The following is a 25294-nucleotide window of genomic DNA, read 5'->3' as shown; positions in this document are numbered from 1 at the left end:
AGTGGAGACAGAGGAGAAAAGAAGTTCCCGGACAACTTTCCCCACCTTTCCTACACACGTATGTAATTCAAGATTTTTACTAAACTACTCAGCTGGCATTTTTGTCTTAGTTTTAAGCAGACAATCCCTGGACAGATTCAGGAAAATATGGTCAATATATCACTCAATCACAAGTTTGGAAGGAATGGTTGTATAATTTCCTTTTTAAATTTACCCTATTACAGATATTTATATAGACGAGACTATAAAATGAAAAACTATTTAAAAAAAAAAAAATCAAAGCTAGTTACCGTTTATTTCACAGAACAAAATCTGAAACCACAAAACCAAACCTTGCAAACTTTTGTAAGCAAGTGAGAAATCATGCATGATCTACATTTTTACAAGATTTACAAAAATTAGGAATATAAACTCCACATTGGGAATCTAAGATTTCCATAAATGGTAACTGATCTAGCCATTTTAGAAAGGAAATAAAATCAGTAGTAACTAATACACTGGTAAAGCTAAATTGTTCTTCACTTCCAGCACACACCCCACAAACCTATGGTACTTATTGAGAGGCTGCAAGAGAGCAATCACCATAACAGCTATCCAGTGCTCCTACAAACCTTCAGAACACATACAGGTAGTGTTCCTCCCTCTCCTCAGGAAGGAAATTTTATCTCCTGTCCTGTTAAGAAGGAAATTTTGCCACGGCCTTCATCACCTCTCCCAGACAAACCCAGAACACAGGCAGTCATCACCAATCACACTTTTCCATTCCAGAGGCCTGCCCCTGGATTTTAGCTGGTTAAATCCTGGAATACATAAACTACAAGAACTACACACTTGGTTCTCTGTGCTGTGTGAAATTGTGGGAACTGAAATTCTGTCATAAAAGGATTTTTTCCCCACATGGTTCAAATAAGATGTGCCTAAATATAGACTGCCCCTGCAGTTAAGTCCCTAGGAATACTTGAACGATGGTAGAATTAGAGAGACGTTTGCTGAATAGCTCAGAGGATCTATGGATTAGCATGGTTTGAAATACATCTGCTGCAGAAACTGGAAATCTGGGGAGCCTTCTCAAGTGCATCTATCTACATTTTACTTCTTTTATTGTATCCATTTCTATTGTTCCATTTGATAATTAGTTAATATTATCTCTTAAGACCCACACTCATCAGTGTGGGTCATCAGATCGTGAGATCTGAAGTCTTATTATACAATGGTTACAAAATAAAGTAACTGCTGTATATAACATTACTCATCCACTGAAACTGGCTACTACAGTATTTGCACATGATAAAATAGCTTTGGCTTAATTCTAATTGCATAATTTTATTAAAACAAGGCACATTTTATTTTATTACATTACATTTTACATGACATAATACATTACATTTCATTTTGTTACATTACAGTGTCGCATGTTCATTCCGTTCTATGTTGGTTACAAGATCCTTTGTGTCACTAGTTCCAGGAACTGCGTCACTATTAAAATACAAATTGTTCTCAAAGCTATCATTTGTTGACAAGCGATTCTTTCTTCTTTTGTAGAAGAGATAGCCTGCAAGGCCGCTTCCAACTAGGATGAGGATGACAACAATAACTACAACTCCTGTTTTACCGTGGTTCAGAGTAGGAGCCTTCTCATCCTTTGTCATTGCTGAAAACAAACACAAAGAAATCAAGAGGATGCTATATACTCTTTATCTGATTACTGGAAACAATATCTTTAGAAAGCATAATATTTTAAGCAAAAGCGTTCCATTTGTTTCAAGATAATGTGAGACAAAGCTAACAACATAAAATTAATTGACTTTAAAATGCTAACATTGCATGCTACATCACAAATTATTATGTTTTTAAATCTGCATTTGAACACTGAATGGAGTATACTGTATTCTACTAGGAAATAAAATGCTCCTAGGAAACAGATATGGTACTCAGGTATATCAGAAAATGTAAGAGACATAATACAGATTATTTGTTTTGTTTATGATAGGACTAATTTTTTTCTAATGGAAAGAAAATATTCTTACCCTTTGTAGGTGTTTCAGCTGATGGCATTTCAGCTGCTGGTGGCATTTCAGTTACTGGAATTTTAAAACATTGAAAAAGAATTATGTTATTATATTATTCTGTTATTTATTTCAGTATTATAATTATATTATATGGAACATACTGAAAATCATATTCAGAGAAATATACAGTAATACATACCACTAAATATTGAAAACACCTCGGTTTAGTCCATACAAAGCTATATATACCTATCAAAAGGCATAGCACAATGGTCTATCATATTATGGTCTGAAACATAGGTATTTACACTAGCAGAAAAGAAGAAACATCAAAGAGCTCCATGGAGACAGATCCTGACATCAGTGTAGAACCACAAGAAAATCTACACAGTATCTTCAGGACAGAGATGCTCAAACGTAATCCTCAATATAATGACAAATTCTTGCAGTACTTGTTATTCTATATAAACATAGCAAGTGTAATAAATTTGGTTTGCCAAGAGACTTTAATGGCCTACCTACACAGACAAGCAAAATCACTCGTGAACTCCAAAGTGTCTTAGTACATATCACATCCAAACTAAAATGTTTGTAGCTCATTTAAAATTTAATATCTGGACCACAAAATCTGGCTTGCTGGGAAAACCAAGCTATCATTGAAGATGAAAATCCATATTTTGCCATGTGGACATAAAATCACTCTACAACTAAGTCTTGAATCAATGCATTTTCTTTCATTCTGAAAAAGGTGAGCCCAGGAAATTAAATTGTTTTACCAATCACCCTCAGTGGTGCCAGAGGCAATGGTCACACACTGAAACACAGGAGGGTCCCTCTGAACATCAGGAAACACCATTTCACTGTGAGGGTGACTGAGCACTGGCACAGGCTGCCCAGGGAGGGTGTGGAGTCTCCATCCATGGAGACAGTCAAAACCCATCTAGACATGATCCTGGGCAACTGGGTCTAGGTGGCCCTGTTTGAGCAGGGATTGGTCTCTTCCCACCTCAACCATTCTTTGATTCTGTGATTTTGTGAAGATAATGCTACCTTATGTCCATAAGCACAGTGTAAAAATCAGTCTCAGAAATGTGACAAGGAATTAATTTACATTACGTACATTTGGAAAATAATCCTCTGACTGCATTGCTTCATTTGACTGGAAATTTTTTGGAATATATTGACCTAGACAATTTTTCCTTGTTCCTCACCCAAAATTGTTGACTGATCAAGTTTGGTATAGCATTGATCATGCATATTATACACATCACTGTTGTGTTTTGGTATCAGATGACCGCATGCTAGACCTACCTACATGTTAAACAAGCAGTATATTTAGGGATACGAATCTGCTGTTCATGAAAAGTGAGACTGAGAGGCCATGAACATAATACACACAGTCACTATTTGTAGCACAATTAACTAGCACCTATTGAACTGCTGAACAGATCTTTAGAGTACCTCCTTACTTACAAAATAAATTTAGATTATTTATGGAATAGACCCATTACAGAGTTTCAGATTACTGTGGTAAAAAATTACCTCAATAAATGCAACAGAAAATAGCATATATTCTATGGGAAGACTTCAGTCACAGTTTTGCATTTGCAATCTCTTTAGAAAATAACAAACATAACAAGCCATAGAAAGTGCAACTAAATAAAATCATGCTTCTAACACCCCATTTATTAGCCTATAGCTATTTAATACATTTTTTAAATTCTGCAAATGAAGCATTATCACAGCTTTGCAAAACTGTGCCAAGCCAAGCTACATTTCTACAACCATGTAGGACTCAATTGTGTCCTGTTCCTGAGTGAGTAACTATATAGTCCTTGCCTTGACACTGGCATTAGGCTGACTCCAGGTCATTCCAGCTCAGGAGGCTAGACTGCCTGAAGCTAATCCTGAAAAAAAAATAAGTACCTTTCACCTGCTTCAGCTCCTTGAAATGGCTCAGTATCAAAACAGGTGAATGCCAGTACCAGCACAAGCAGGTGAGTTGAATGGTGGAAAAGGAAGGGTCACCACTGACCTGTTACCTACATCTATGACTATTCTGGACAGAGAATGAAAATAAAATGCCTTTTTGTTTGCCAGTCACAATGTAAAAAGACATGTAAGTAGACTCTGAATGGATGGCTATATCTGACAGTTCTGCAGCATTTCCTGTAGAAGATACAGTCATCATTACAAGTATCTGAGTAAGAGCAAATTTATAGAAAGGATAGCAGAATTTCTCTCATTTCCAGTCTTGTAGAGGAAGTGGGCATATTTCAGCTACTACATGTATTTCACTCTTCTCAGTAAACATTAGTAAGAGATTTTGATATTGCAGTACGTGCTGGAAGACTGCAGTACATGCTGGAAGAAATTATTATGATGACTTTTAGGAACACATATGCACTAGATGTCCTTACTGTCAAATTTGCACATTCAATTATTTCATGACTCTTTCAGTTTAGCACATTCAGACTATGCTATTTGCCTTGCTTTTTCATTCATTCCATCTTCTCAAAACAGGAGAACACAGAGACAAATGGTCCAAAACTGTTCATTAATTCATAATTCATAAATACTCAATTCATAGAAACAGTACTTCATACTCAGACAACACATGCATGTGAGACTGCCAGAGGGAAATAAGCAAAGGGTATTCCCCGGGCTGAGCAGAGGGGATACTCTAGGAACATATTTGCAAATAGATGAGACAAATTTGTGTGTGCAAGGCACAGTACTAACTTTGTGATTACTCAACAGTTATTGATATGGAACAGGGAAACTTGTTAAGTGTATACACTAGGTACAGTTAAGATAGCAACACAGTCTTTTTAAAACAGTTCTGAAAGGACTTGAGCACTGGTCAGCACTTCTACTTTCTGACAAGAGTTATTCTTTCTTTTTGTTGGCATGTAAATGTGCGTCCCTTCGCATTTATAAAACCTCAAAACACCCAGGTAAAATGCACTGTGTGTAACAGCCATATACTAATACTAGCACACAAAAAGCATACTCCATACATGAAACAAATTCATAAATGTAGCACTTACTTTTTGGCTTTTTACAAACATATCCTTTGTAGGAAGAGCAATAGATATTGTTCCAGTACCCAGAGTTTGCGTACATTTCAACGCAGTGCTCGTTTTGTTGAGGGGAAGGTTCTCCTACATTCCAGTTGACAAAATTCACTGCAGTGTTGTCTAGCCACAGCCATTCTCCTAAATGAAGAAAACATTGAATATGGTAAAACAAGATACTATTCATTTCCATCTTCACACTTGCTCCCCATTTATTGCCTTCCTGACATATCTACTTGTGGCCACTCTTGAAGACAGGCCACTAGACTATTTAGATTTTTGGTCTGACACATCATGTTGCCCTTAAGTTTTTACGCAAATGATACAACATCAGTTTTTTGAAAATGGCAGGCCAATCTGAGTTATGATGTTGCAAAGGCAAGAAAGTTTAAAGAATTATGTCTCACAATTTATTGCAACAGTGCAGTGTCATTTATTCAGTTTATAGAAATTACTGATGTGAAAAGATAATTTATCTTCAACAGATAGCCCTTTATGTCAGTAATTTGTAGGGAGGTTTTGTGTTATTCTTTTCAAAGCCCCCATTGAAGTCTTTCTAAGTCCAATTTTCTTCCGTTTGTTTTTCAGTTTCTGCTGCTTCCCACTGACTTTACATGCACAATTTTCCTTTTTAAAGATCTGCTTCAAAAATCTTGTGATCACTGTTGTTCAACTATGCTGGGACTTTTTGTCTCTTCCTTCCTGTTCCTTTTTTTCTTTCTTTCTTTTAATAGTGTTATTTATTTAGAATAAATGTGCTCCTTGTGACTCAAGTTGTACTCAAGCAAGCAAATTCTTAGACTCAGCACGAAAGCTATGTTTTGTTTTCTTGTAAGATTCTTCATATTTTGCCCTGGGTTTTTTTGGTTGGTTTTTTGGTTGTTTTTTTTTTAAATACTTTCCACTCTTTGCGTCAGGGCATGGCATCTGGATACAATCACTTTTCCAAAGATGTGAAATTTAGTTATCCAGTTATGCTGAAATCACTGTAATCACTATCTAATAATACAATGACATGTACTTGCTGAAGCAGCTGTTGTGTTTATGATCACTGTAAGAACTGTATTGTTTTGCACCTGCTCTAGAACCACTTTAAAAAACATTTCATGTGTCAGTTAACCACACTGTAAGGTAAACTTCAGCTTTTCTTTATGTATTATGCTTATAAATCATTACTCTCTTCAAATTCTTTCCTCTTCTACTCAAAACTTTCAATTTTCCTGGTTAAGATTCAAGTAATGTAATTGAATATGTGTCTTCTCCCCAACCATTTTGTCGTTGAAGTGGTCGAGCACACAGTTGTACAAAAAACTCTCCAAAACTCAAGAAAACCCCACCCCGGGTCACCCAAACCATTCTGCAGTCCTGCCTCTGACATTGTTACACTAGAGTTTTTAGTCTGAACAGCACAAGACTTAAGTAGATTTAGGTCTATCATAAAGACAGAAATATCTATTTAATTGAATACTAACTGTATTAATGAAAAAGCAATAATCAGCAAATTTAAGATTTAATCAAAGCAGCCTGTTGCCTGTTCTTTCTTACCTTACCTTCCTCACAGTGAGGCAGAAAATAGAAAAACTTGTGATACACAATTCCAAAGACACAAATGATTCCAGCTTCAAAATGAAGCTGTTCTGTAACTAAAGATGGGTGACTGGTCATTCCAGGATGGTGATTCCAAAGATTAGAGGTGATATTAGCCACATTATCCTCTAGCTCAGAAACTGGAGTATCTCAAAGATAAGCACATCAACAGAGGGCCTCTCCACATTTGAGAAGAATGATTTGCCTTTGGCTCAACTCCAACAGTCCTGTCTGTACTCTGCTATGGGCACCTTTGTGCCTTACTTTGTTGTGAATTACTTTTCTTGCTTTACAGTGAACTTTCTGTGCCTGATCTATCCGTTAAATATTACTGGTTATTGCTTGATTACAATTGACCAGCTTCCCCTATGATGATAATATATTATCTTTTATGATTTCACTTTTTATGTATTACAGACATTTTCAACACCCATGTCAAACAGATTGTGACAATTATTCACCAAACAAAAAGATGTCAAAAGTAAAGAAATTACCATCCACATTTCTGTACATTCCTGTCCAAAAAGTTGATGTTTTCCCTTCAAGTGGTTCAATGGTGTATGCCAGAAAGTTGGCTTCAGCTGAGTCTTCAACTGATACCAAAGAGGCACCTGGAAGACACAAAGAAAAACAGAAAATCTCTTAGAGACATAAGTTCACAGTGGAAAGCATTCTCATTGTCCTGTCAAATGTCAGTCTTATTTTTGTACTGATTATCTGCGCCAAATTCCAAACAAAGTTTAAAGTTCAAAACAGAAACTAACTTTGGATAATATCTTATGAAGGACTCTGGCATTGTTGCTGATGTATTTCTCATTTCCATGACAATGCACTAGCATTTTGTTTGTTTCCTCATCCACTGGGAAATAGCAACATTACTGAATAACAGCTCTAGGCAAAACACAACAAGCCAATATGGTATCAAGCATAAATTTCTGCTGATGTGTTACTGTTTAAAAAAAACAAAAAACACTCCAAAAATTAAAAGTTTTACTTAAGAAGTATGTGTAACTTCAGTCTGTACACCATATAACTTTGCATATTAATGATTAAATGTTTTCTGAGCCTTAGTATAGCTCATGTATAGCACAGAGTTTGCTGACTTTCTGAAGCGCAGTCCTTGGTGTAACTCTTCAACCAGGTCATGTTTATTTTCCTACATTCTCCTTGTGGCCACCAGAGAAAGATAGATCGTCTTGGCCATCTGTTGCCTCGTTAGTGTAGTACCGTGTTAGACATCCACATACAACACTAGGCATTCTGCCATAATGATTCATTCTGTATGACGTTGTAGCAAAGTCAAGAAGTCACAGCATGGAGCCAGCAGACAGAATGAGCTACACGACTCTGTATGGAGTGGCATTAAACACTGGAGAAAGTGTATCTTCTTCTTTAGCATACCTAGTCCGTACGTATGGAGCAATAGCTGTGTTTGACACTTGACTGTGTTGATTTGGCTGTTGAATTTTTGAAGGTATTTTTTCTCAGGTAAGGAAGGCACAGTTACAGAGAATGAAAATATAAAATTCATTTGAATCACTGCTGAGCTACTGATAAATTCTACTATGGTTCAGAATTCTACTATGGGTAAGATATAATTGCAAAATGTCCAACAGAAAACAAAACCCAGAGTGCAAGCAGGGACAGCAGAATATAAGAGAACACAGAACGTTCCTCTTTTTTCACTGCAGTCTTTATATTTTTCTAATTGTTCCTCTTTTGCTGAATGGCATCAGATGTTTGGTTACTGTTAGGTTGCGTGATAAAAAGCTTCACTGCACATCCACGTGGGAGCACAAAAAGACAATGGCAGATGGGGAACCCCTTCCCTGGCTACTCCCAGGCCCATCACAGGAGCCACCAGCCCATCAAAGGCCAAGCTCCACAAGCCCAGAGGAGCAAAGAGGCATAATGGCAGGGCAAGAACTCAAATTATGGACTCAGAGAATGGGAGATCCCGCTCAGGCCCCTCGTAGGGCTGTTACAGGACAGCCTGAGCTCTAGTGTCCAGGCACGAAACCCATCAAGACAAGTCAACGTCAGAGTACCTTTCAGACTGAGGGGAGTTACCGCCTAGGGGTATGGGACACATGGTGGGATACAGAAGAGCATTTCAAGATTGCAGAAGACTTATTATGAGATGTTCAGGGGCGGAACCAAAGGCAGGGCAAGGGCTGGACCTAGATGATTTGGGAGGAACAAGCATTGGAAAACAGATGGATAAGGGGATAAAAAGACTAGTCATGTGTAAACAGTTTGCTGGTCAGCAGAGTTGTCCGGCCATGCCCTGTGCCTGATCTGGGCAGACAGTCCTATCTACTTATTAAACTCTACTTCTAACTATTTTCATGGGTGAAAATCATTCTATGGGGGATTGACTACTGGAGGGACCAGTGTGTGTGTGGCAGGGACGGGGTCTGTACCAGCAACAGAAGACAGGCTGGTGGCCATGGGGGCTCATATTTCACGGTCCCAGCAACTGAGGACACTGAGATCCATGGGCCAGCTACCGGGCAAACTGAGTATCTGAGCCCAGCTGCTGGAGGGATCCACATTGTATTTCTGTATATATTCCCACAAACAGACCTTCATCCTGATCAACTGGAGAGGGGAATAAAATAAGGGCGTTGGTGCAAATTGTGTTCGTGTGAGTGCTCTGTGTGTCTGTGCTGATCTGTGTTGCTGGCCATGAATGTATGTATAGATGTGTTGTATGTGTGTGTGTGTGCCTACAGGGAACACATTCTCAGCCTTGTCACTGGCTGGACTTGGGAGCACAGAGCCATGGCAACTTTGCCTCTGCTGGGCTGCTGGATTCAGCCGGCCCTAACAATTACCATGAAAGATTAAGGGTAGCACTGAAGAGAAGAGGACGTCAGTGACGTGAAGTCTGAAGTATAATAGCATTCAAATTTTAAATTCCACATAATGCCAGTCTTTTACCACACACATTGAAACAAACGGTCAGTGCCTTTTTTCAGGAATCTTAGTTCAACAGAAAAAGGCAATTCTGATGTAACTGCAGATTCCAACAACAAAGATGTGGGACAGCTGCAGACAAGCTGAATCAGTGAGTGGAGATACCTGCTATCACATGCAACATCATCATTCAATTCCTCTGAAACTTTACCTTAAAACTCTTTCATTTATTTGTCCTACTCTTCTTATTGAAAGTCTGTTTCAGAATCTCAGTCCTCCAAAGAAAAGAAATGTTATTTAATTCCTTGCACAAGCTTATTCAAAATTATAATCATTCCACTTAAAGCAGAGAACTGCAGATAGCAGATAACAGCTATTATCTGCACAACTGTCAAGGTCCTTTTGACTATGCATAACTAAGAACATACATTGCAGCTTTCAAAGACTGAGCATCTGTCATGTCAAGAAAAGAACTTAAAAGGCTGTATGGTAACGGGTCACACTGTAACAATTGTCATAGTCTTAAAGACTGACCTACATCAAGAGTGTTGTATTATGGAGACTTTTCTGTATTTAAGAGTATACTATAAAGTATCTTCATCCAAACGTTATGCAAGTGTTGATGTGGAGAATATAGTAAGATTTAAAGAACATGATTTTAAAAACTTGAAATTTCCCTCAAAAAAACTAGTTTCTCAGACTGGAGCTTGTGACATAGTAGTTCATGAGAACCCAAGAATGAACCTGAGTACCAGCAGAAAGAATGAGATTCTTCTTACCCAGCTCTAGGTGTTTGTATTTGACATGGATTTCGCTGGTGGGTTTATTATCAGGGGAGACCTAATCAACCCAGTCAGTGGAGTTGAGGGTCACCTGATGAAATGTCAATATATACTTCTAGTGAAGATGAATCCGTATTCAGTTCCACTGACACCATGAACAAGATCTCTGCATGCTCTAACAGGAGGTTAGACACCTAAGTTGCACTGCCACCAATGTTATAGACACCAATGCTACAGACACGTAGTCTGACATAATGAATTTTACATCACTTTCCCAGAGAAGGAAGTTGCAAGAATGCAACAACACAACAAGCCTAGTTTACTAATATATTATCCAGCTTAGAGAGCTGTAACTTTCATTCCAGTGGCATAAAACTACAATAATGCAATAATGAAGGGACAAATTAGGTCAGGAATAAAAAAGATATAAAATGTCATTAAAATAAGATTTAGTGACTGCTGTGGATGAGGCTGACTACCTCTTAGAAGGGTCAAAGGACAAAGTTTCCAGGCCACACAGCTTCTCTAATGCCTGGTCCCACACACGTGAAAAACAGTGTGTGCCACTGGTAGACAGCTATTTTCCATCTCCTCCCAAATTAAACCAATAATTGGATGCAACTCTGTTGTCCAACACTGGGACCATCCTTGAAATCACAAAAATACATAGCACATGTTCAGCTTTCCACGGAGAGGAAAAACGAGTCAGAAAGATGTGCTCTTTGATTAAGGAGGATGCTTACCTAGTCGAAGACATTCTAAAGATGCCTGGGCCCAGTTTCTTGTAGATGATGATTCAAAGTAGTAGCAATGACCTCGGAAAGGGATCCAAGACTTGTGTCCTTCTGATTCAGGGCACTTTCCTGGAAGCTGAGGGGGCTCAGTGGGAGCTTGAACTGTTTAAAAAAAAATTTAAAAAAGAAAGCACAAAATTTAAAGAAAAGCTTCTTATACATATATTATTCCAATCAAATGTTGGAAAACTCACTGAGGTCTTTAAAAAAATGTAATCTTGATCATCTATACTACTTACTACAACATAACAATGGGGAAAAGTCCTAAATCTATGAACAAAAAGTACTGCAACTCTAGTCTCAAGAAATCTAATTTAGCAAAGAATCCAAGTCTTTTAACACATTCTTCAGTTCAGCTCAAATCTTTACTCACAAACATATTTTCACACCTGGCTGCTTTGCTGAATTAAGGCCCACATGAACATGATCATACAGGTTATAACCTAATATCATGGAATGCAGAAGGCATTATCAGATGATCCTAACAGGAGTTTCAGGTTAAAAACATGAAAGAAGGCATCCTGAAGTTTGTTATTCAGTTATAGAAGGAAAACCTGGAAAGCTGTTATAAGTAAACATTCCTTGTGACATGTTATGGCTCGGCTGTTTAGCTCTTCCCTCTTCAACACTGTACCTGTATGACTACTACCTAACATTCATTACCTTTTGATTTTTGAGATTTTTGGTCTTGCATGCTTACTCAATATCAGAGTAAATAGCAGAGTAATGTAAGTCTAAGCTTTGCAAAATATATCTAACATTATTACTGTAAAGTGATGGCTATTCACAATCACACCAGCTGTTTCTTAATATGTGTTGGCCCTCATTTCAAAGCAGCCCCATTCAACCCAAGTAAATTTTAATGATTTCATCTATTTAGCTCTTGAAATAAAAAACAGCATCCAAGCATATGTCAGCAGATCACCCAGCACAATGTACTCTAAGGAGATAACCATTGTAATTACAATGATTACATTCAAGTTCTTACCATCAGGTTTTTTGCAAACAGAGAAGTAACTTTCATTGCAGGATCCTGTCTTCCAGGCTCCAGCAACGTCTAGATAGACACAGCCTATCTTCTGCTTTGGCTCCCCTTCAGCCCATTTGGTATACTTCATTCTCCAGTTATCAATCCATTCATAACGCCCATTGGTCTAAGAACAAAACAAATCAACAGGAATGATTAAACTCTAAGCATTAATCATTCCTTTGTCAGTCAAATGTCTGTCTATGCAGCACCTTGTGCTAGAAAGTTGGTTTTCTTAAGAAGTCAATAACAAATACAAATTTATGTTGTGACAGCCAGCCATTTATTGAGAAATACAGCAGCACAACAAATGCTTTTCAGCAAAAGGAAATGCAGAGTAAGTGACATTGAATTAATTTTGAACTTGGCAAAATTGTTAATTTGGGAGTAATAAAAATTTCACTTAAAATAATTTGTAGGAGTGAAAGCTTGATGACTAATTTCTGTACAATCTGTTTCCCCCCAAATTTCAAGAAATGTAGATTATTTTAACTTAAACTATATTTAAAAGCTTAATCATTTCCCACCAAAGCTGGTGAATTCAGTGAATCACCCTGTTCATTGGGTTAGGGGAATCTTGGTTTTTAGGTAGTGGTGTGTTATGTTCACTCATTTGTATTTTTTTCATGTGCTCAGCCAAATGGAGTGAACGTGGGACAAGTGTCTGTGCCAAGAAGAAAGAGAGGTGTATTTTAACATCCAGAAAGTATCAAAATATCAAAGAACTGGGAGAGGAGAGACAAATAAAATTAAATTAGGTAAACCAATTAATTATTTGGCTAACTATCCTCAAAAATGTTGAAAGAGTCATAGCAACAGCACCTTATTCTATTTCTGAAAATTAGGTATTGTTATTTAGAATAAATGCTTTCCACTGTAAATCTTAAGATATGTGGATTTTATCTCAAATACACCATATACACAGACATATATTTCAAATTGCTAGCCTAAAATGTCTTATTTGGAAATGCACAGAGTGTAATATCACAGAAAAAGTGTGAAAAACGTGTAATATATACAATTTAATCAGAGAAATGGAAGAGAACGGATTCCTACCTGTAAATCTGACAGCACATAAAAGTATTTAGGACAAAGATACAAACTAATATGCTAAAGTAAAGAGACATAACAAGACTTTTAGGTTGCTGATTTGTCCACAAGAGAAGCAGCATTATGTTCAATTAGTTTGATGTTCTTACCACATTACTGTTAAGACCAATCCACATAGGCACCCCATACTTTAATATCTTTAGCCACAGGAACGAATGACTGTAGGGGTCTAAGACACTGGAAAGGTCAAATTGATCACGTTTGCAGTTTTTTCGTGCATCCTCCCATTTCATCTTCGTATGGATGAACAAATAACTACTGTTACCATAACGGATAATGCTGGATGGGGATGAACTTGTAGAAGGCAGAAACTCAGCATCTGTAAAATAAAGGATGAAAAAAAGACTCAAACTTGTTCAAAAGGGGATTATGATTTCACTGTGGTTGCAAATAGATTTAAACAAAAAGCCTTTTTTCTTTATTTCATATTCCCTGACTTTTGATCAGCATGGGTTAGATGCACTATTTTTTAAGCCAGGATCAGTAGTAAAAATCAATTACAAAGCTGTAGAAAGGAAAAGAGCTGCTTAAAGCAACCTCTGACAAGAATTAAAGGAGTATTCTGTATAATCATCCACAATAGTATTACTGAAATGAATTAGGATTAGTTTAGGTCACAATTTCTTTAATAAAATTTTTTTTCATCAAAAGAAATGCTTTGCAGAGACTGTGGTGTTTTCCAGGGATGTTTTTGCCAGAGAAAAGGAAAACTCCACAACAGACCAGTCCTTAAAAATCAATCAGATATTTAAATCCAGGTTTTCACTGCTTTTTAATTTCTTTTTTCGTAGGTGAATTAGCTCAAGTTCAGTGTGGGTGAGTTAGTCACACTCCAGACTGTTCACGCTTGTACATGTACAAGTCAGTATTTTCCAGAACATATTTTGAAAGCCAATGTGTTCAGAACATGACAGATGAAAACATGGAACAAATATCATGTCAAGGGTCATACTAAACACAAAGATGCAGATACAAATTCCAGCTCAGGAAGGTAGTAACATGGCAGTTACTGGGAAGTCAGCTGAGAGTAGTGACTCTAATTGGACCTCTGACACACATGACCTTTATGTTCCTGCTTGAAAAAAAAATTGTGGATGCATGTTGGAAGTGAAATGTCAAAATCCACACACCCAAGCAATTCCCTGAAAACCCATAAGGTGTTATTGTGTTTTAACTGAAAAGACAAGTACCTGCATTAATTTGGCATATATATCCTCTGTTGTTATCACAACTCTCATCAGCCCACTTCCCTGCTTCCTTAACAGGATTGTTTCTCATGACAACACAATCAGCCTCGAGGCAAAAAGATATGAAACCAGTTACAAACAGCTAGAAGAAGCAAACACAAAATTTTTGTCCCCCTTTTACATCTTCAGACACAAGTAATGCTGTAGTTTTACCCTCTTATCCTGCTAACATTTAATAGTATAAGTTTCACAATGTGGAGATCCTCTTTCTCTTGCACTTCACAAAATTCTTAATGTTGCTCTCTCTTATGCAACATTGGGGTGGATAAGCAGACCAAAGAAATTTGGATATTCTCTTATCTCCAGGCATACAGCATAGAGAGCAGGAAAGCCACAGACCATTTAAAGAGAAGTGAAATCAACTATTGTAGAAAAGACTAGTTAACTTTGCCCCAGAAAAAAACCTGGAGTCTCAATGGGCAATGCAATATTTCTGACATATCAGTCTCTTCAAATTTATTGTTGCAAGCTGTAATACTACACACAGCAAAATTAGAACGGCTCCTGCCCAAAGGCAGCCATTGATCTGTCCATACCACCCTTACAGTGACATTTCAACTTCTCTGACATGGACACAATAGCTAGAACCTATGTTACCATGTATTAAACAGAGTGATGAATGGAAAAGGCTGCATATGTACAAATGCTTTTGTGCAATGACACATCCATATTTATTTTATTCTATTTACTTATTTGGTTTTGCTGTGCAGGAGGAGATGCACAGAGAAACACTTCATTTGTGAGTGAAATGCATTAAGATTTAAATCTTTCAAACTGAACAGTTGCATAGTATTTTTTATTAATTTTGATATCTTATTTTTTGCTAAGGTCAAGTAAACTTAAAAAGGAATCTGAAATTTATAAAATGGGGACTTTATAAGTTTTCACAGAAGACTTCGTAGAAATCCTACTACTTTTCATAAAAAGAGAAAAATATCTATTGTTCCTCCCAGAAGTAACATTTTAAAGATGCTTTCTCTTCTGAACTTCAAATTCTCCCAAATTTTCTCCCTCCATTGGGAGACAAGAAGCTCAGAGGTGCTAATTTCAAGAACAGGAAAAAGGACACTATACATAAAAATAAGTTTTCTACATTAAAAATAGCATACCAGAGAAACAGAGCTAGTACTATAATGCACTGTAGTTCCATAGAACAGAACTATTGAAACACATAAGAGCAGAGTGACCTATCAGACCAGTTTGTGTGACAGAGAAATAGGGGAAGTGCTTTTCTCTTTTTTTCCTTCATAAAAACTGAATGGCTCTCTTTTTATAGAAGCATCTCCTTTCCACAAATGCGACTGACAGAATTTGCTGGTATGTAAGACACGGCTGTTTGAGGGGAATATTTGTAAGTGCCCCTTGCAAGCTACATGCCAACTGAGAAACCTGCTAAGTTCAGACATGAACATGGTCAGAGGACTAGGAGGATGTGCTCATTCAGTGTGCTTTTGGGGCAGATGCCATGAGGCAGGAATCCCACTGCTGTCGTTACCAGAGCCTATGAGAGAACGCGAGGTGAACACAGAAGCAGTGTAGCCTTCACAGACACAGAGAACTGAAATAGGAAAATAGTCTTTGTATGAGCGCTTCACGTATCCTGTCACCAGCTAATACAGCAACAGCCCAAGGGCTCAATAGCATTCACTGTAGTTGGATTTATATTCGACATGTATAAAAGTATGAAAGTAATGTCAAGCAGTAACATGTCTCAAATCCCAACAAATGCGTAAATGCAATCTAAAATGAAATTTCAGTGAACAATTTGTGACTGCTATTTACCTGGCCATCATATGAGTATAAATCTACATGTCCTGATGGGAAGCCTTTGGCCCAGTTTGTAAAGTAAACTCCTGTTCCATCTGTCCAGAGGAACCTCAGTTCATGATTTATATCATTTAATCCAATCCATGTATCAGTAACAAAATCTTTCATATGGAAGGTGAGGAAAGCTAGAGTAAAAAAAGGCAAAGAAAAAGAGAAATACTTTCAATGAAGGACAATTGAAATATCTGGCCTCACTAAGATAGGTGATATTAAATATTTTTTCTGAAATACAGAACACTTCACTGTTGACAACACAAGCAGGTAGGATGAAAAGGAGGTGACTTTTGAGTTTAATGAACAGAGAACCAGATATATAACTGTGGCTTTGGGCAAAATCCTTCAGCTAAGTAGCTAACCTGATACTGGGATGAATCCCACAAGCATGACAGAAATGCATTTTATAATGTCTCAAGATATTTTTGAGTCCTAGTCCCACAGTTGACTCAGAAATATACAGCAGTGCAGAGCACATACATTTTTGATAATCCCACCAGAGTGGTTTACCGCCCAGTGGCATCAGAGTAGTGCTGTTACAAAACTGTGAGATCATTTCCTCTCTCCCTGGAACACCCAGGCAATAGCCCACACTGTCTTAGCAGGGAGCAAAATGCACAAGTGACATGCTTAAAATGAGTCTCAACAGAACAATTCATCACAAGCAAATCAATTACCATAGCTTTGCACAGCCCAGGAAGGTGCTTGTCTGTCTTAGCTAGCGTGCCTAGCTCACAAATAGAGCAGGCTAGGTCAGCTGGCATTCATCAACCCGCCAATCCACAATACAACACACACTGTGATAAAACGAACATATGGCTTTTGCCAACTGCTACAGTCATTGTTATAAGCATACTCTTCTCTGCAAACAATAGATGAATTTCTGTCTGCTCTATCAACCATTCACCTTCCTTTAGTCTTTTCAAATGAATGCAACTTACACTTCCAGGAATGAAACTTGTAGATTTCTTTGTCAAATGTTAGCATTGCTGTTCTATCAGAAACTGTAACAGAAACTCAAGCCTTTATGCCTACATAGCCAGAAATACCAATAGTTTTGTGCTAATAGATTTATTGCTTATTTCTCTTTTACCTCAAATTCAAGCCCTATGCATGAACCACCTGAAACATGTACTGCAGAAATTATGTTGGATAAGAATTTAACTATGTTTGAAAAGTGAAAGTTTGATTCTTCATTTTTTCACATGTGGAAAACATAAGTAGTACTAAGTTCATGTCAGCAGTCTAAATGTAAATTATTTAATTGCTCAGACTACAACACAGACTTGTTTTACAATGGTTGATTTTTCAGTATGCCCTTTTGAGTTCACAAACAGTATGTGTTGTGCCACATCTGTTTCTCATCACTGTAGTATAAAACTATTTCTAAAAAAAGAGTGTTATTAACATCTATCAAAATCTTCCCCAATTTTTAAACTGAATGTGGGCCATGTTTATTCAAGCATGAGGTAATTTCCCTCTGCTCATCTCCCCCAGTCAGGGATGCACCGCTTAGGTTCATTAAAATAAGCTTCTCCAGTGAAAAGAATGGTACAACTATGTGGTGAGTTGTGGGTAGGTGTATGAGCAGTCAAACCTCTGCCCCAAGCTGCCCAGAGACAGCAAGTTCTGATCCTAAAGGTGTTCTGCTTGAGTTAATAGGAAAGCCATGCAGCGAGTTAATGCCACCTAATGAAAATACATCATTTGGAATGGAACTTGCTGGGTCCAGCTGGCATCATGTGCAAGCAGAAAAAGCACTACCTTGGCTGCCAGGACAATATATATGTGTATGTATATCTAAGCCAACATTAAAATTCAGTAGGTTCAGGTGAAGATTTCATAGTAAATTTCCAAAAGTTGTACATTTTGGAACAAAAATCAGATGTGTAGTCATTATTCAAATCCTGTCCATATTCACACAAATACAACAGCCATCCTGTAAAGATTAAATGTCATCTCATCTAGTTGCTACAAAACCATACACAGTACCTTGCACTTGTTCATTAGGGATAGTGGCCAGGTTTCCTCCTAAATTCATGCAAGCTGTTCGTGCAGCATGCCAAGTGACACGTTCATCTTCTGCAGATCCAAATATTTTGTAACACTAAAACATGAACAAATTCTCTATATATTATTTTTACTCCAATATCCCTCACAGATTGAAAACCACTGCTTTAAGCAAAGCAGGATGGAGAAAAGGCAGTAAAATAATGCATTTATCTGGAAAAAAAACCACATTCAGCTTAAAATGAGCTTTTTGTGCTGGTCCTTGTTCTATATAAAATTAAAGGTCTCAAGAAAGTGTTTTGCTCAACAAGACACATACTAGATTTGATCTGAAATCACTAGAAAATAAGCAAAAACCAATTTTATAGACGGTCAGCTAACAGTGGTAAGTTATGCATGACTGATATTAGTCTGCCTGTTTATTTATTTGACTCTACAAAGCATAACATGTTAGTAAAGTTAAGGAAGACAAAATGTATTCAGTACCAAAAAAGCATTATGATTTGGTTAAAAAATATCAAGATAAAAGCATCAATACTTCAGGAATTCTGTCTAAACTCTTTAGGAAATGCATATCAAAAGGTTAGAAGAGATGACTAGAGAATGACTTTCATGAACTGCAACTGAATATGCTCATCTGCCACTTCATAAGAAGCATCAAAAAAGCACCTTTCCTGCAAAACAGTGGATGGGCAAAGAAAAGCATGCAGGTGTCAACCAGCTCTCTGCAAAAAAGAACAGTTTTTTACTTCAATGAGAGACAATATTATTAATTCCCTTGTTTTCTATTTAATGTTTTGCCAAACATCCAACACTCGCTGTATTTGTTATGGTACCTTGTTATGAAAGGAAAGCCAAGTTGGATGACATCCTCTTGGAGTTGAAAATGTTGTTGGAGGAATAGTTGAATTAATGGAACTGTTGTGCCTTTCACATATGTAGGGATTTGGATAACCACAGTTTATATCATTCCAAAATCCTGAATGTAAGATAAATGGAAAACTGTATGACATCACATCCAGAAATCAGTTAAATGGAAATCAGTTTAATTCATTCTTACACAAAGGGCTTCTAGTTGAAAGAGAAGATCAAATCCTCAGTGTCTCTCAGTTTATTATCATTCTATGTCAGCATCTAGGATAAATATGTCGCTTTATACACACTGTAATTACAGAATATTAAAAGCAGTGTAGTACTAGGCACTAGAAATATCAATTTTATAGTGGCACATTAGGCCAATTTTAATAAAACATACAAAAGAGTTGTATAGCAATCACAACCACAGACCTCTATCAGAGTTTCCCCATGATAGGTTTAAGGTAAACACAAGACCACAAAACTATTAAGTCCTGAATATAACACTATGGTCTACTTCTACAATATTTTGCAAAAGAACAAAAAAAAAAAAAAAAAGAGGGGGAAGGAGTGCCTCTCAGAAGAAAAAAAAAGTGTGACACAAACACACAAATAATGAAATTCAGGAACATATAAAACTCACCTAAATTCTTATACATAACTACACAGTTTTCATCATTATTTGCAAAGTTTGGTTCATGTGGTGCCCATGCCAAATAATTCACTGGAGTGCCATCCATCCAGCTTAAGAAAAACAATCCAACAAAAAACTTCTTTAACGTACAAACAGAATTGTTGTCATGTTACAAAAAGTAATTTTGCAATATGTTTAATATAGCTGCTTATAGTTTAGGGTGTACAAGGGGTTTTGACCAATTTGTCTCTTTGCTAATTGCACTAAACTTACTCTCTGAGCAAAGACACAGGGTACATGTTAAATGCAGAGTCAACACAACTTCAAGGAATATGCTGACACTTTTGCAACTGATAGAACAATACTCAAAATAATCATTCAAGCCAACACGAAAGCTAGACATCATTTCAGCATGAGAGAGCCCAGATGCTCACCATCTCCCCCAAGTCATTCCCTGTGCCTATTACAGTGACTAGAGATTTTATTTGTAACACTGGTAAAATGCTTGATCTTTCCTCCATGCAGAGGAAAAGGGCATGACAAACCACCTGCAAGGAAATTCCTGTGACAATGTGCCTTACCATAAGGTAAAATACAAACATCAAAAAAGTTGTACATCCATGTGGATTAAACAATAAACAAAATCAAAACCAGGAGCCAAACACTTATTAGGTGACATATTCCTATTGGACTGCAAGTGACAGAGGTGCCCAGGTTCACCCTTCAGGCACATACATAAGATACTTCAATTAAAAGCATATTCATTTTAGAGTCCCTACAAAAACAGTGGAAGGGCAGACACCTCATTTTCAGAAGGTGATGTGGCCCACCTAACATCCTAATTATCCTCTGGAGGGTCTTGATTGTCCCTGTGGACTGTAAGGAGAACCGAAAACAACTAGGCACCTGTCTGGGCACTTCAAGACCCAGACTGCAGTGTATTTTTTCCGCTAGCTTGGGTGCATTCTAGTTAGGAAACAAGTAGTATTTTTCCTGGATTATCTGGAGCTAAATTAACATGGAATTAAACCACTAGAGAATACAACCATGTTTAAATTAAGACTCAAAACTAGGTATGTCCTTTGAAAATGTATGCCCTATTGAGTTAACTTGTTTGGTCCCACAGACTACAAAATCTTAAAGCAAATAGTAAAGTAGAACTTTCCAAATCTAATAGGTCTGATGTAAACTTATAAAAACAAAGTGAATGCTTTCATATTGTTAAAGAATAAATTATGGTTTAGAGTTTATGGATCTACTCTAGTTTCCAGTGGTGTCAGGGAGAAATTCCATTTACTTGAAAAGGAGCTGGTCTATGAAGAAAAAAGTTCACCAGTATAATCAGGAAATACTTTTTAAAAATTCCTTATATTAGCTATATTTTATTGGAGTATGGACAAGGCAGACTACAGCTGAGGACAAAATTCAAATCAAGGTTTTTTCCTTCTATAATCAAATATAGAATAACAGTATTATTAGTAGGGAGAGAATGCCTAACAACTGAAATGGGATTAAAAAAAAAAGTGGATTAAATATAATGGCACATTGTGGTATATTTACTACAGAATACATTTTTACAACCTTCATAATCAAAAAATACGAAGCATGAAAGTCCCACAGAATTCAGAGGAAAAACATTCTCATTTGCTTTGACAGGCCACAATTTCATTCAAGCACTTCATTAATTTTGCTCCAGTCAGTAGATTTCATTTTAAAGCACCATACAAGCTTGATAGTTTTAGCTGGCCTACCTTGTCCGTTGGTCAACACTCAGTTGTAAACCAATGAAATACGAATCCTCTTTGCCATTTTTCAAGATCTAGAATTTAAAGATTAAAATTGTATAAATGTCCTTTTATTATCATAGAAATCTGTTATGTTAATAATGAGTGATATACGTCTGACTGACAGAGGATATGAATTGCTATATTCTCTAGCTACAACATTTAAGTTAAAACAGCTCCCAGCTGACAGTCCACAGTCAAACTTCACCACTGGCCAAGAGGTGTGGTCACTATATCAACACTTCTCACAGTCTTACTTGAAAGTCACTGAAATCAGCACCTCTTGCACAGTCTCTGCAGCAGACATCATCTAACAAATTTCTTGCAAGGGACAAGCCTTCTTACAATTTGGATACAAATTGATATAGGCCCTTGTGTCATCTCACTATCACTCTTCAGCCAGCTCAGGAAAAGTTTTATGTAGTCCAAATATGATTTTTAAGCACATTCCTGATGATTAAAAGAAGTTGGCCTCAAGACAGTATAAACAGGCAATCAACCCCAGCCACCTAGGAAATACCATTTAAAAGCGCTCTCTCATGGCGTAATCCATGCCTCAAGTTGTTCTTCCTGCATAATTATATTCTCCCCACAAGGAGGAGGCGGCAAAAGGGCAAACTTGAGCACCAAAAAGAGGCTGCTAGGTAGACTACATCCCAGATAGACTGACAAGATCAAAACCCAATGGTCTGAGCGCTGTATGTAAGCCAATATGTGGTTTGATCCACTACTTCAGACATCTTGAGTTTATCTGTTGATAAACTTTGCTTACAGTTAACTCACCTGCCTTACAGAATTGTAGCTCACAAGTATAATACTTCTTGCTAAAATGAAGCCACAGATCCATTAAAAGTGAGCATTAAGATTTACCTTAGCCCATTACTAGTTGCAGATAGATATAATGTGGTGTTACTACCACATTGAATAAGAAAAGCAGATAATGATTTGTTTAATGCTTACTGTGCTTATTTCTATACAAAATACCAAACCAAATTTGTCCTCATCTCAGCTATGAAACAATCTAAAAAAAGACTTGAATTTGTTCTTCATGTTAACCTTAATGCTACTGCAATTTCACTATCTCAAAACCTGTAGGGAGAACACCAGGGTGAAAAGGATTTGTGCCCATGCTCACTTGTTTTGGATGATTTATTCCATAGTATTAATGATTTTTCTTACATATCGCCAGAGGAACTTTCTTTCACTTTCACTCTCAATGACAGCAAGGTCTCCAAAGTTCTTTTTGCAGAACTCCCGACCTTTTTCCATAGGAACACTCTCCGTGCTGAAATAATATTGTTTGTCTTCATGTATAATCCATCCATCCTCAGTAGTCTTGTATTCTGTAAGATAAATGGTAAGCTAACTATATTGCTCCTGAGATGCAAGACATTCTCATTAGTAAAATTTTAAAAATGCTTTTAGACATACACACACAAAAATAGTAATAGCAGTGATACTTACTGGGTGCAGGAGATTCTGTTGGTTCAGGCTTTACGCTTGCCCCTGTAAGAAAAAGATATTTGTTATGATTCCACATGTTCTGCTGTAAGATAAAATATTTACTATGATTGATAGGCATCTTTTTCTATTGACATTGAATTTTATGGTTAGCAATGGATTTAAAACTAAAAACTAGAAGGAACTAAATAGCCTAAATCTCTTATTTTCTACACTGTTCAATTCTAAACAGATACTCTTATTCCGTGAGGCTCTAAATATAAGCTATTCCTAATGTGCAAGGTATTATAAAATACCTTGAAATTTACCTGAATTAAGTAATTATTTTTGTTATTCACTGGATGCAGAAAACCTTATGTCCCAAAGCATTAACTCTGTGAAGATAGTCCTGCATGTCCCTCCCTCTCCTTTCCCCAGGTCACTTAAACATGAATTCTGGCTTAAACCAGAGGCAGCAGAAATGCAGGCTGGGTTCTCTTCTTCCATGGTGCCCTAGCTACTACAGTGAGATTCTTTCCATCTTTCTTTGGTTGAGAAGAACTATCTGGATCTTAAAAATTTCCCTGGAATCTCACTGGAAAAGATCCCAAGAAATTAACTGGCTCTTTCTGAAAAGAAGACTTCAGGCTAAAGAATTCCCCTGTTTGTTTTTGCTATGGCATCATGGAGATGGCATGCTGGATGGCATCATTAGTATCTCAGGAAAACAATTTCTAATACAGGAGATCTTGTATTTACAGGTTTAACAGTTTATTTGGTGCTAAAATGTAATCTCACAGATACTGGCATCTAATAAAAAATTCTCTGCTTCAGAAATTCTTTACCAATATAAAGCAGAGCTGGTACTTTATTGTCAATAAACTAATGCAGCATCTTTATTTTGCTCCCCTCCCTCCCAATACACAAATGTGGTAAAATGTTTCAATGACCACTTTCTAACATACACAAGCTTAGGTAGATGCACTGTTTGTAGAACTCAAGATCACCCTAAATTATAAATTTTGTCTTGATGTCTTCAGAAAATAAGAAACATCCAAACTCAGAACTCAATAGAATTTAGCAAGAAACCAATACGTGAATATCAAACCCAGTCAAAGCAAAATAAAGTATCTTGAAAACAGGCTCCATTTTGGAACTACAGTTTTGATTAGATGACAAAACAATACCTGAGCCAAGTAAAGGAAGGAGTTTTCACACATAAAAATTCAAGTATGTGAACTGATTTGCAAACTATTTTCTAATAACTTCAGGCTCAACTCAGAAAAAAAAATTCCAAAATAGGATTCGTTGGAGTAAGCATGAACTTCTCTAAATGAAGTCAAAAGTAAATGTGTATATTCAAAGTCACATTTCCCATTTTTCAAGTATCACATTTCCCCTTCTGAAATCACAGAGAAAGATCAGTGAGAAGTCCCATCAGGGAACCGAAGGCTCTGTATCTTTAAATGCATCGAAGACATGGAAATCCTTATACCACTTCAATATTTCACATTCTTCAGGGAACCATTCTGATAAACAGGTTTTGAAATTTTTTATTTCTTAAAGTTAAGGAAAAAAATCAACTGAGAATATTTTCTTATTATACTAATATACAGGAGTAAGCAATACCTTTTCTTATCTGGCAAATCCATCCATATAGATAATCACAGTGCCTGTCATTCCAAAGCATGCTGGAATCACCACTGATCTCTGCACAAAGTTCAATTCCTTGGTAATTGTTGGGTTCTCCGAAGCCCCAGTTTTCATACCTCACCTATGACAGAAAAGGTTTTGTGAAGATTCTATTATAGAGAAAGAAATTAACGGAGAGAGGAAGGAGACATCATTTTGTTTCTACTGTCAGTTTAAAAACTTAGATAAGAGGAAACAAGAATCTCTCTGTGCAAATGCTGACATTTCAAACTTTTTTGGAGATTGCAACTGGACTGCAGCTTAGATAACAGTTGTTTTCAATCACACTTGGAAGAATATTGACATTTTTATAGGACCTAAATTCTATAAAATTCATCTAATAATAATGATGGGGCATGTTACATGTTGATATTAAATTAAGTAAATATCCCATAATAGTAAAAGAGTAGGACGTTATTGAGACACAACAAAAATGTTGGTATTTTTCTCAGAAAAATATTACTGCTAATCTAATTTTCCTGTATAAATTCCAATTTCAGTTTTCT

At 36.8% G+C, this 25294-nt stretch overlaps 1 protein-coding gene across 4 annotated transcripts in view; it reads right to left on the bottom strand.

The window, feature by feature from the left end:
- Nucleotides 1–1307: 1307 nt before the first annotated feature.
- The window catches only part of MRC1 (mannose receptor C-type 1), a 60612-nt gene continuing 36625 nt past the window's right edge, over nt 1308–25294 (bottom strand). For all 4 annotated transcript variants that reach the window (XM_054816689.1, XM_054816691.1, XM_054816692.1 and 1 more), the window contains 16 exons: nt 24726–24870; nt 23121–23162; nt 22836–22999; nt 21624–21691; nt 19882–19982; nt 19220–19362; nt 18366–18480; nt 16335–16504; nt 14496–14598; nt 13395–13624; nt 12157–12322; nt 11118–11270; nt 7168–7284; nt 5060–5227; nt 2028–2081; nt 1308–1651 (listed from right to left, as the gene is read on the bottom strand). In XM_054816689.1, coding sequence (XP_054672664.1) covers nt 1401–1651; nt 2028–2081; nt 5060–5227; nt 7168–7284; nt 11118–11270; nt 12157–12322; nt 13395–13624; nt 14496–14598; nt 16335–16504; nt 18366–18480; nt 19220–19362; nt 19882–19982; nt 21624–21691; nt 22836–22999; nt 23121–23162; nt 24726–24870 — 2190 coding nt within the window. In that variant the 3' untranslated portion in view covers nt 1308–1400. The remainder of the gene's footprint in view (nt 1652–2027; nt 2082–5059; nt 5228–7167; nt 7285–11117; nt 11271–12156; nt 12323–13394; nt 13625–14495; nt 14599–16334; nt 16505–18365; nt 18481–19219; nt 19363–19881; nt 19983–21623; nt 21692–22835; nt 23000–23120; nt 23163–24725; nt 24871–25294) is intronic.

Source organism: Grus americana, chromosome 2 (genome assembly GCF_028858705.1).
Source record: "Grus americana isolate bGruAme1 chromosome 2, bGruAme1.mat, whole genome shotgun sequence".
NCBI classification, from domain to species: Eukaryota; Metazoa; Chordata; class Aves; order Gruiformes; family Gruidae; genus Grus; species Grus americana.
This window is presented reverse-complemented; position numbering and strand designations above follow the sequence as displayed.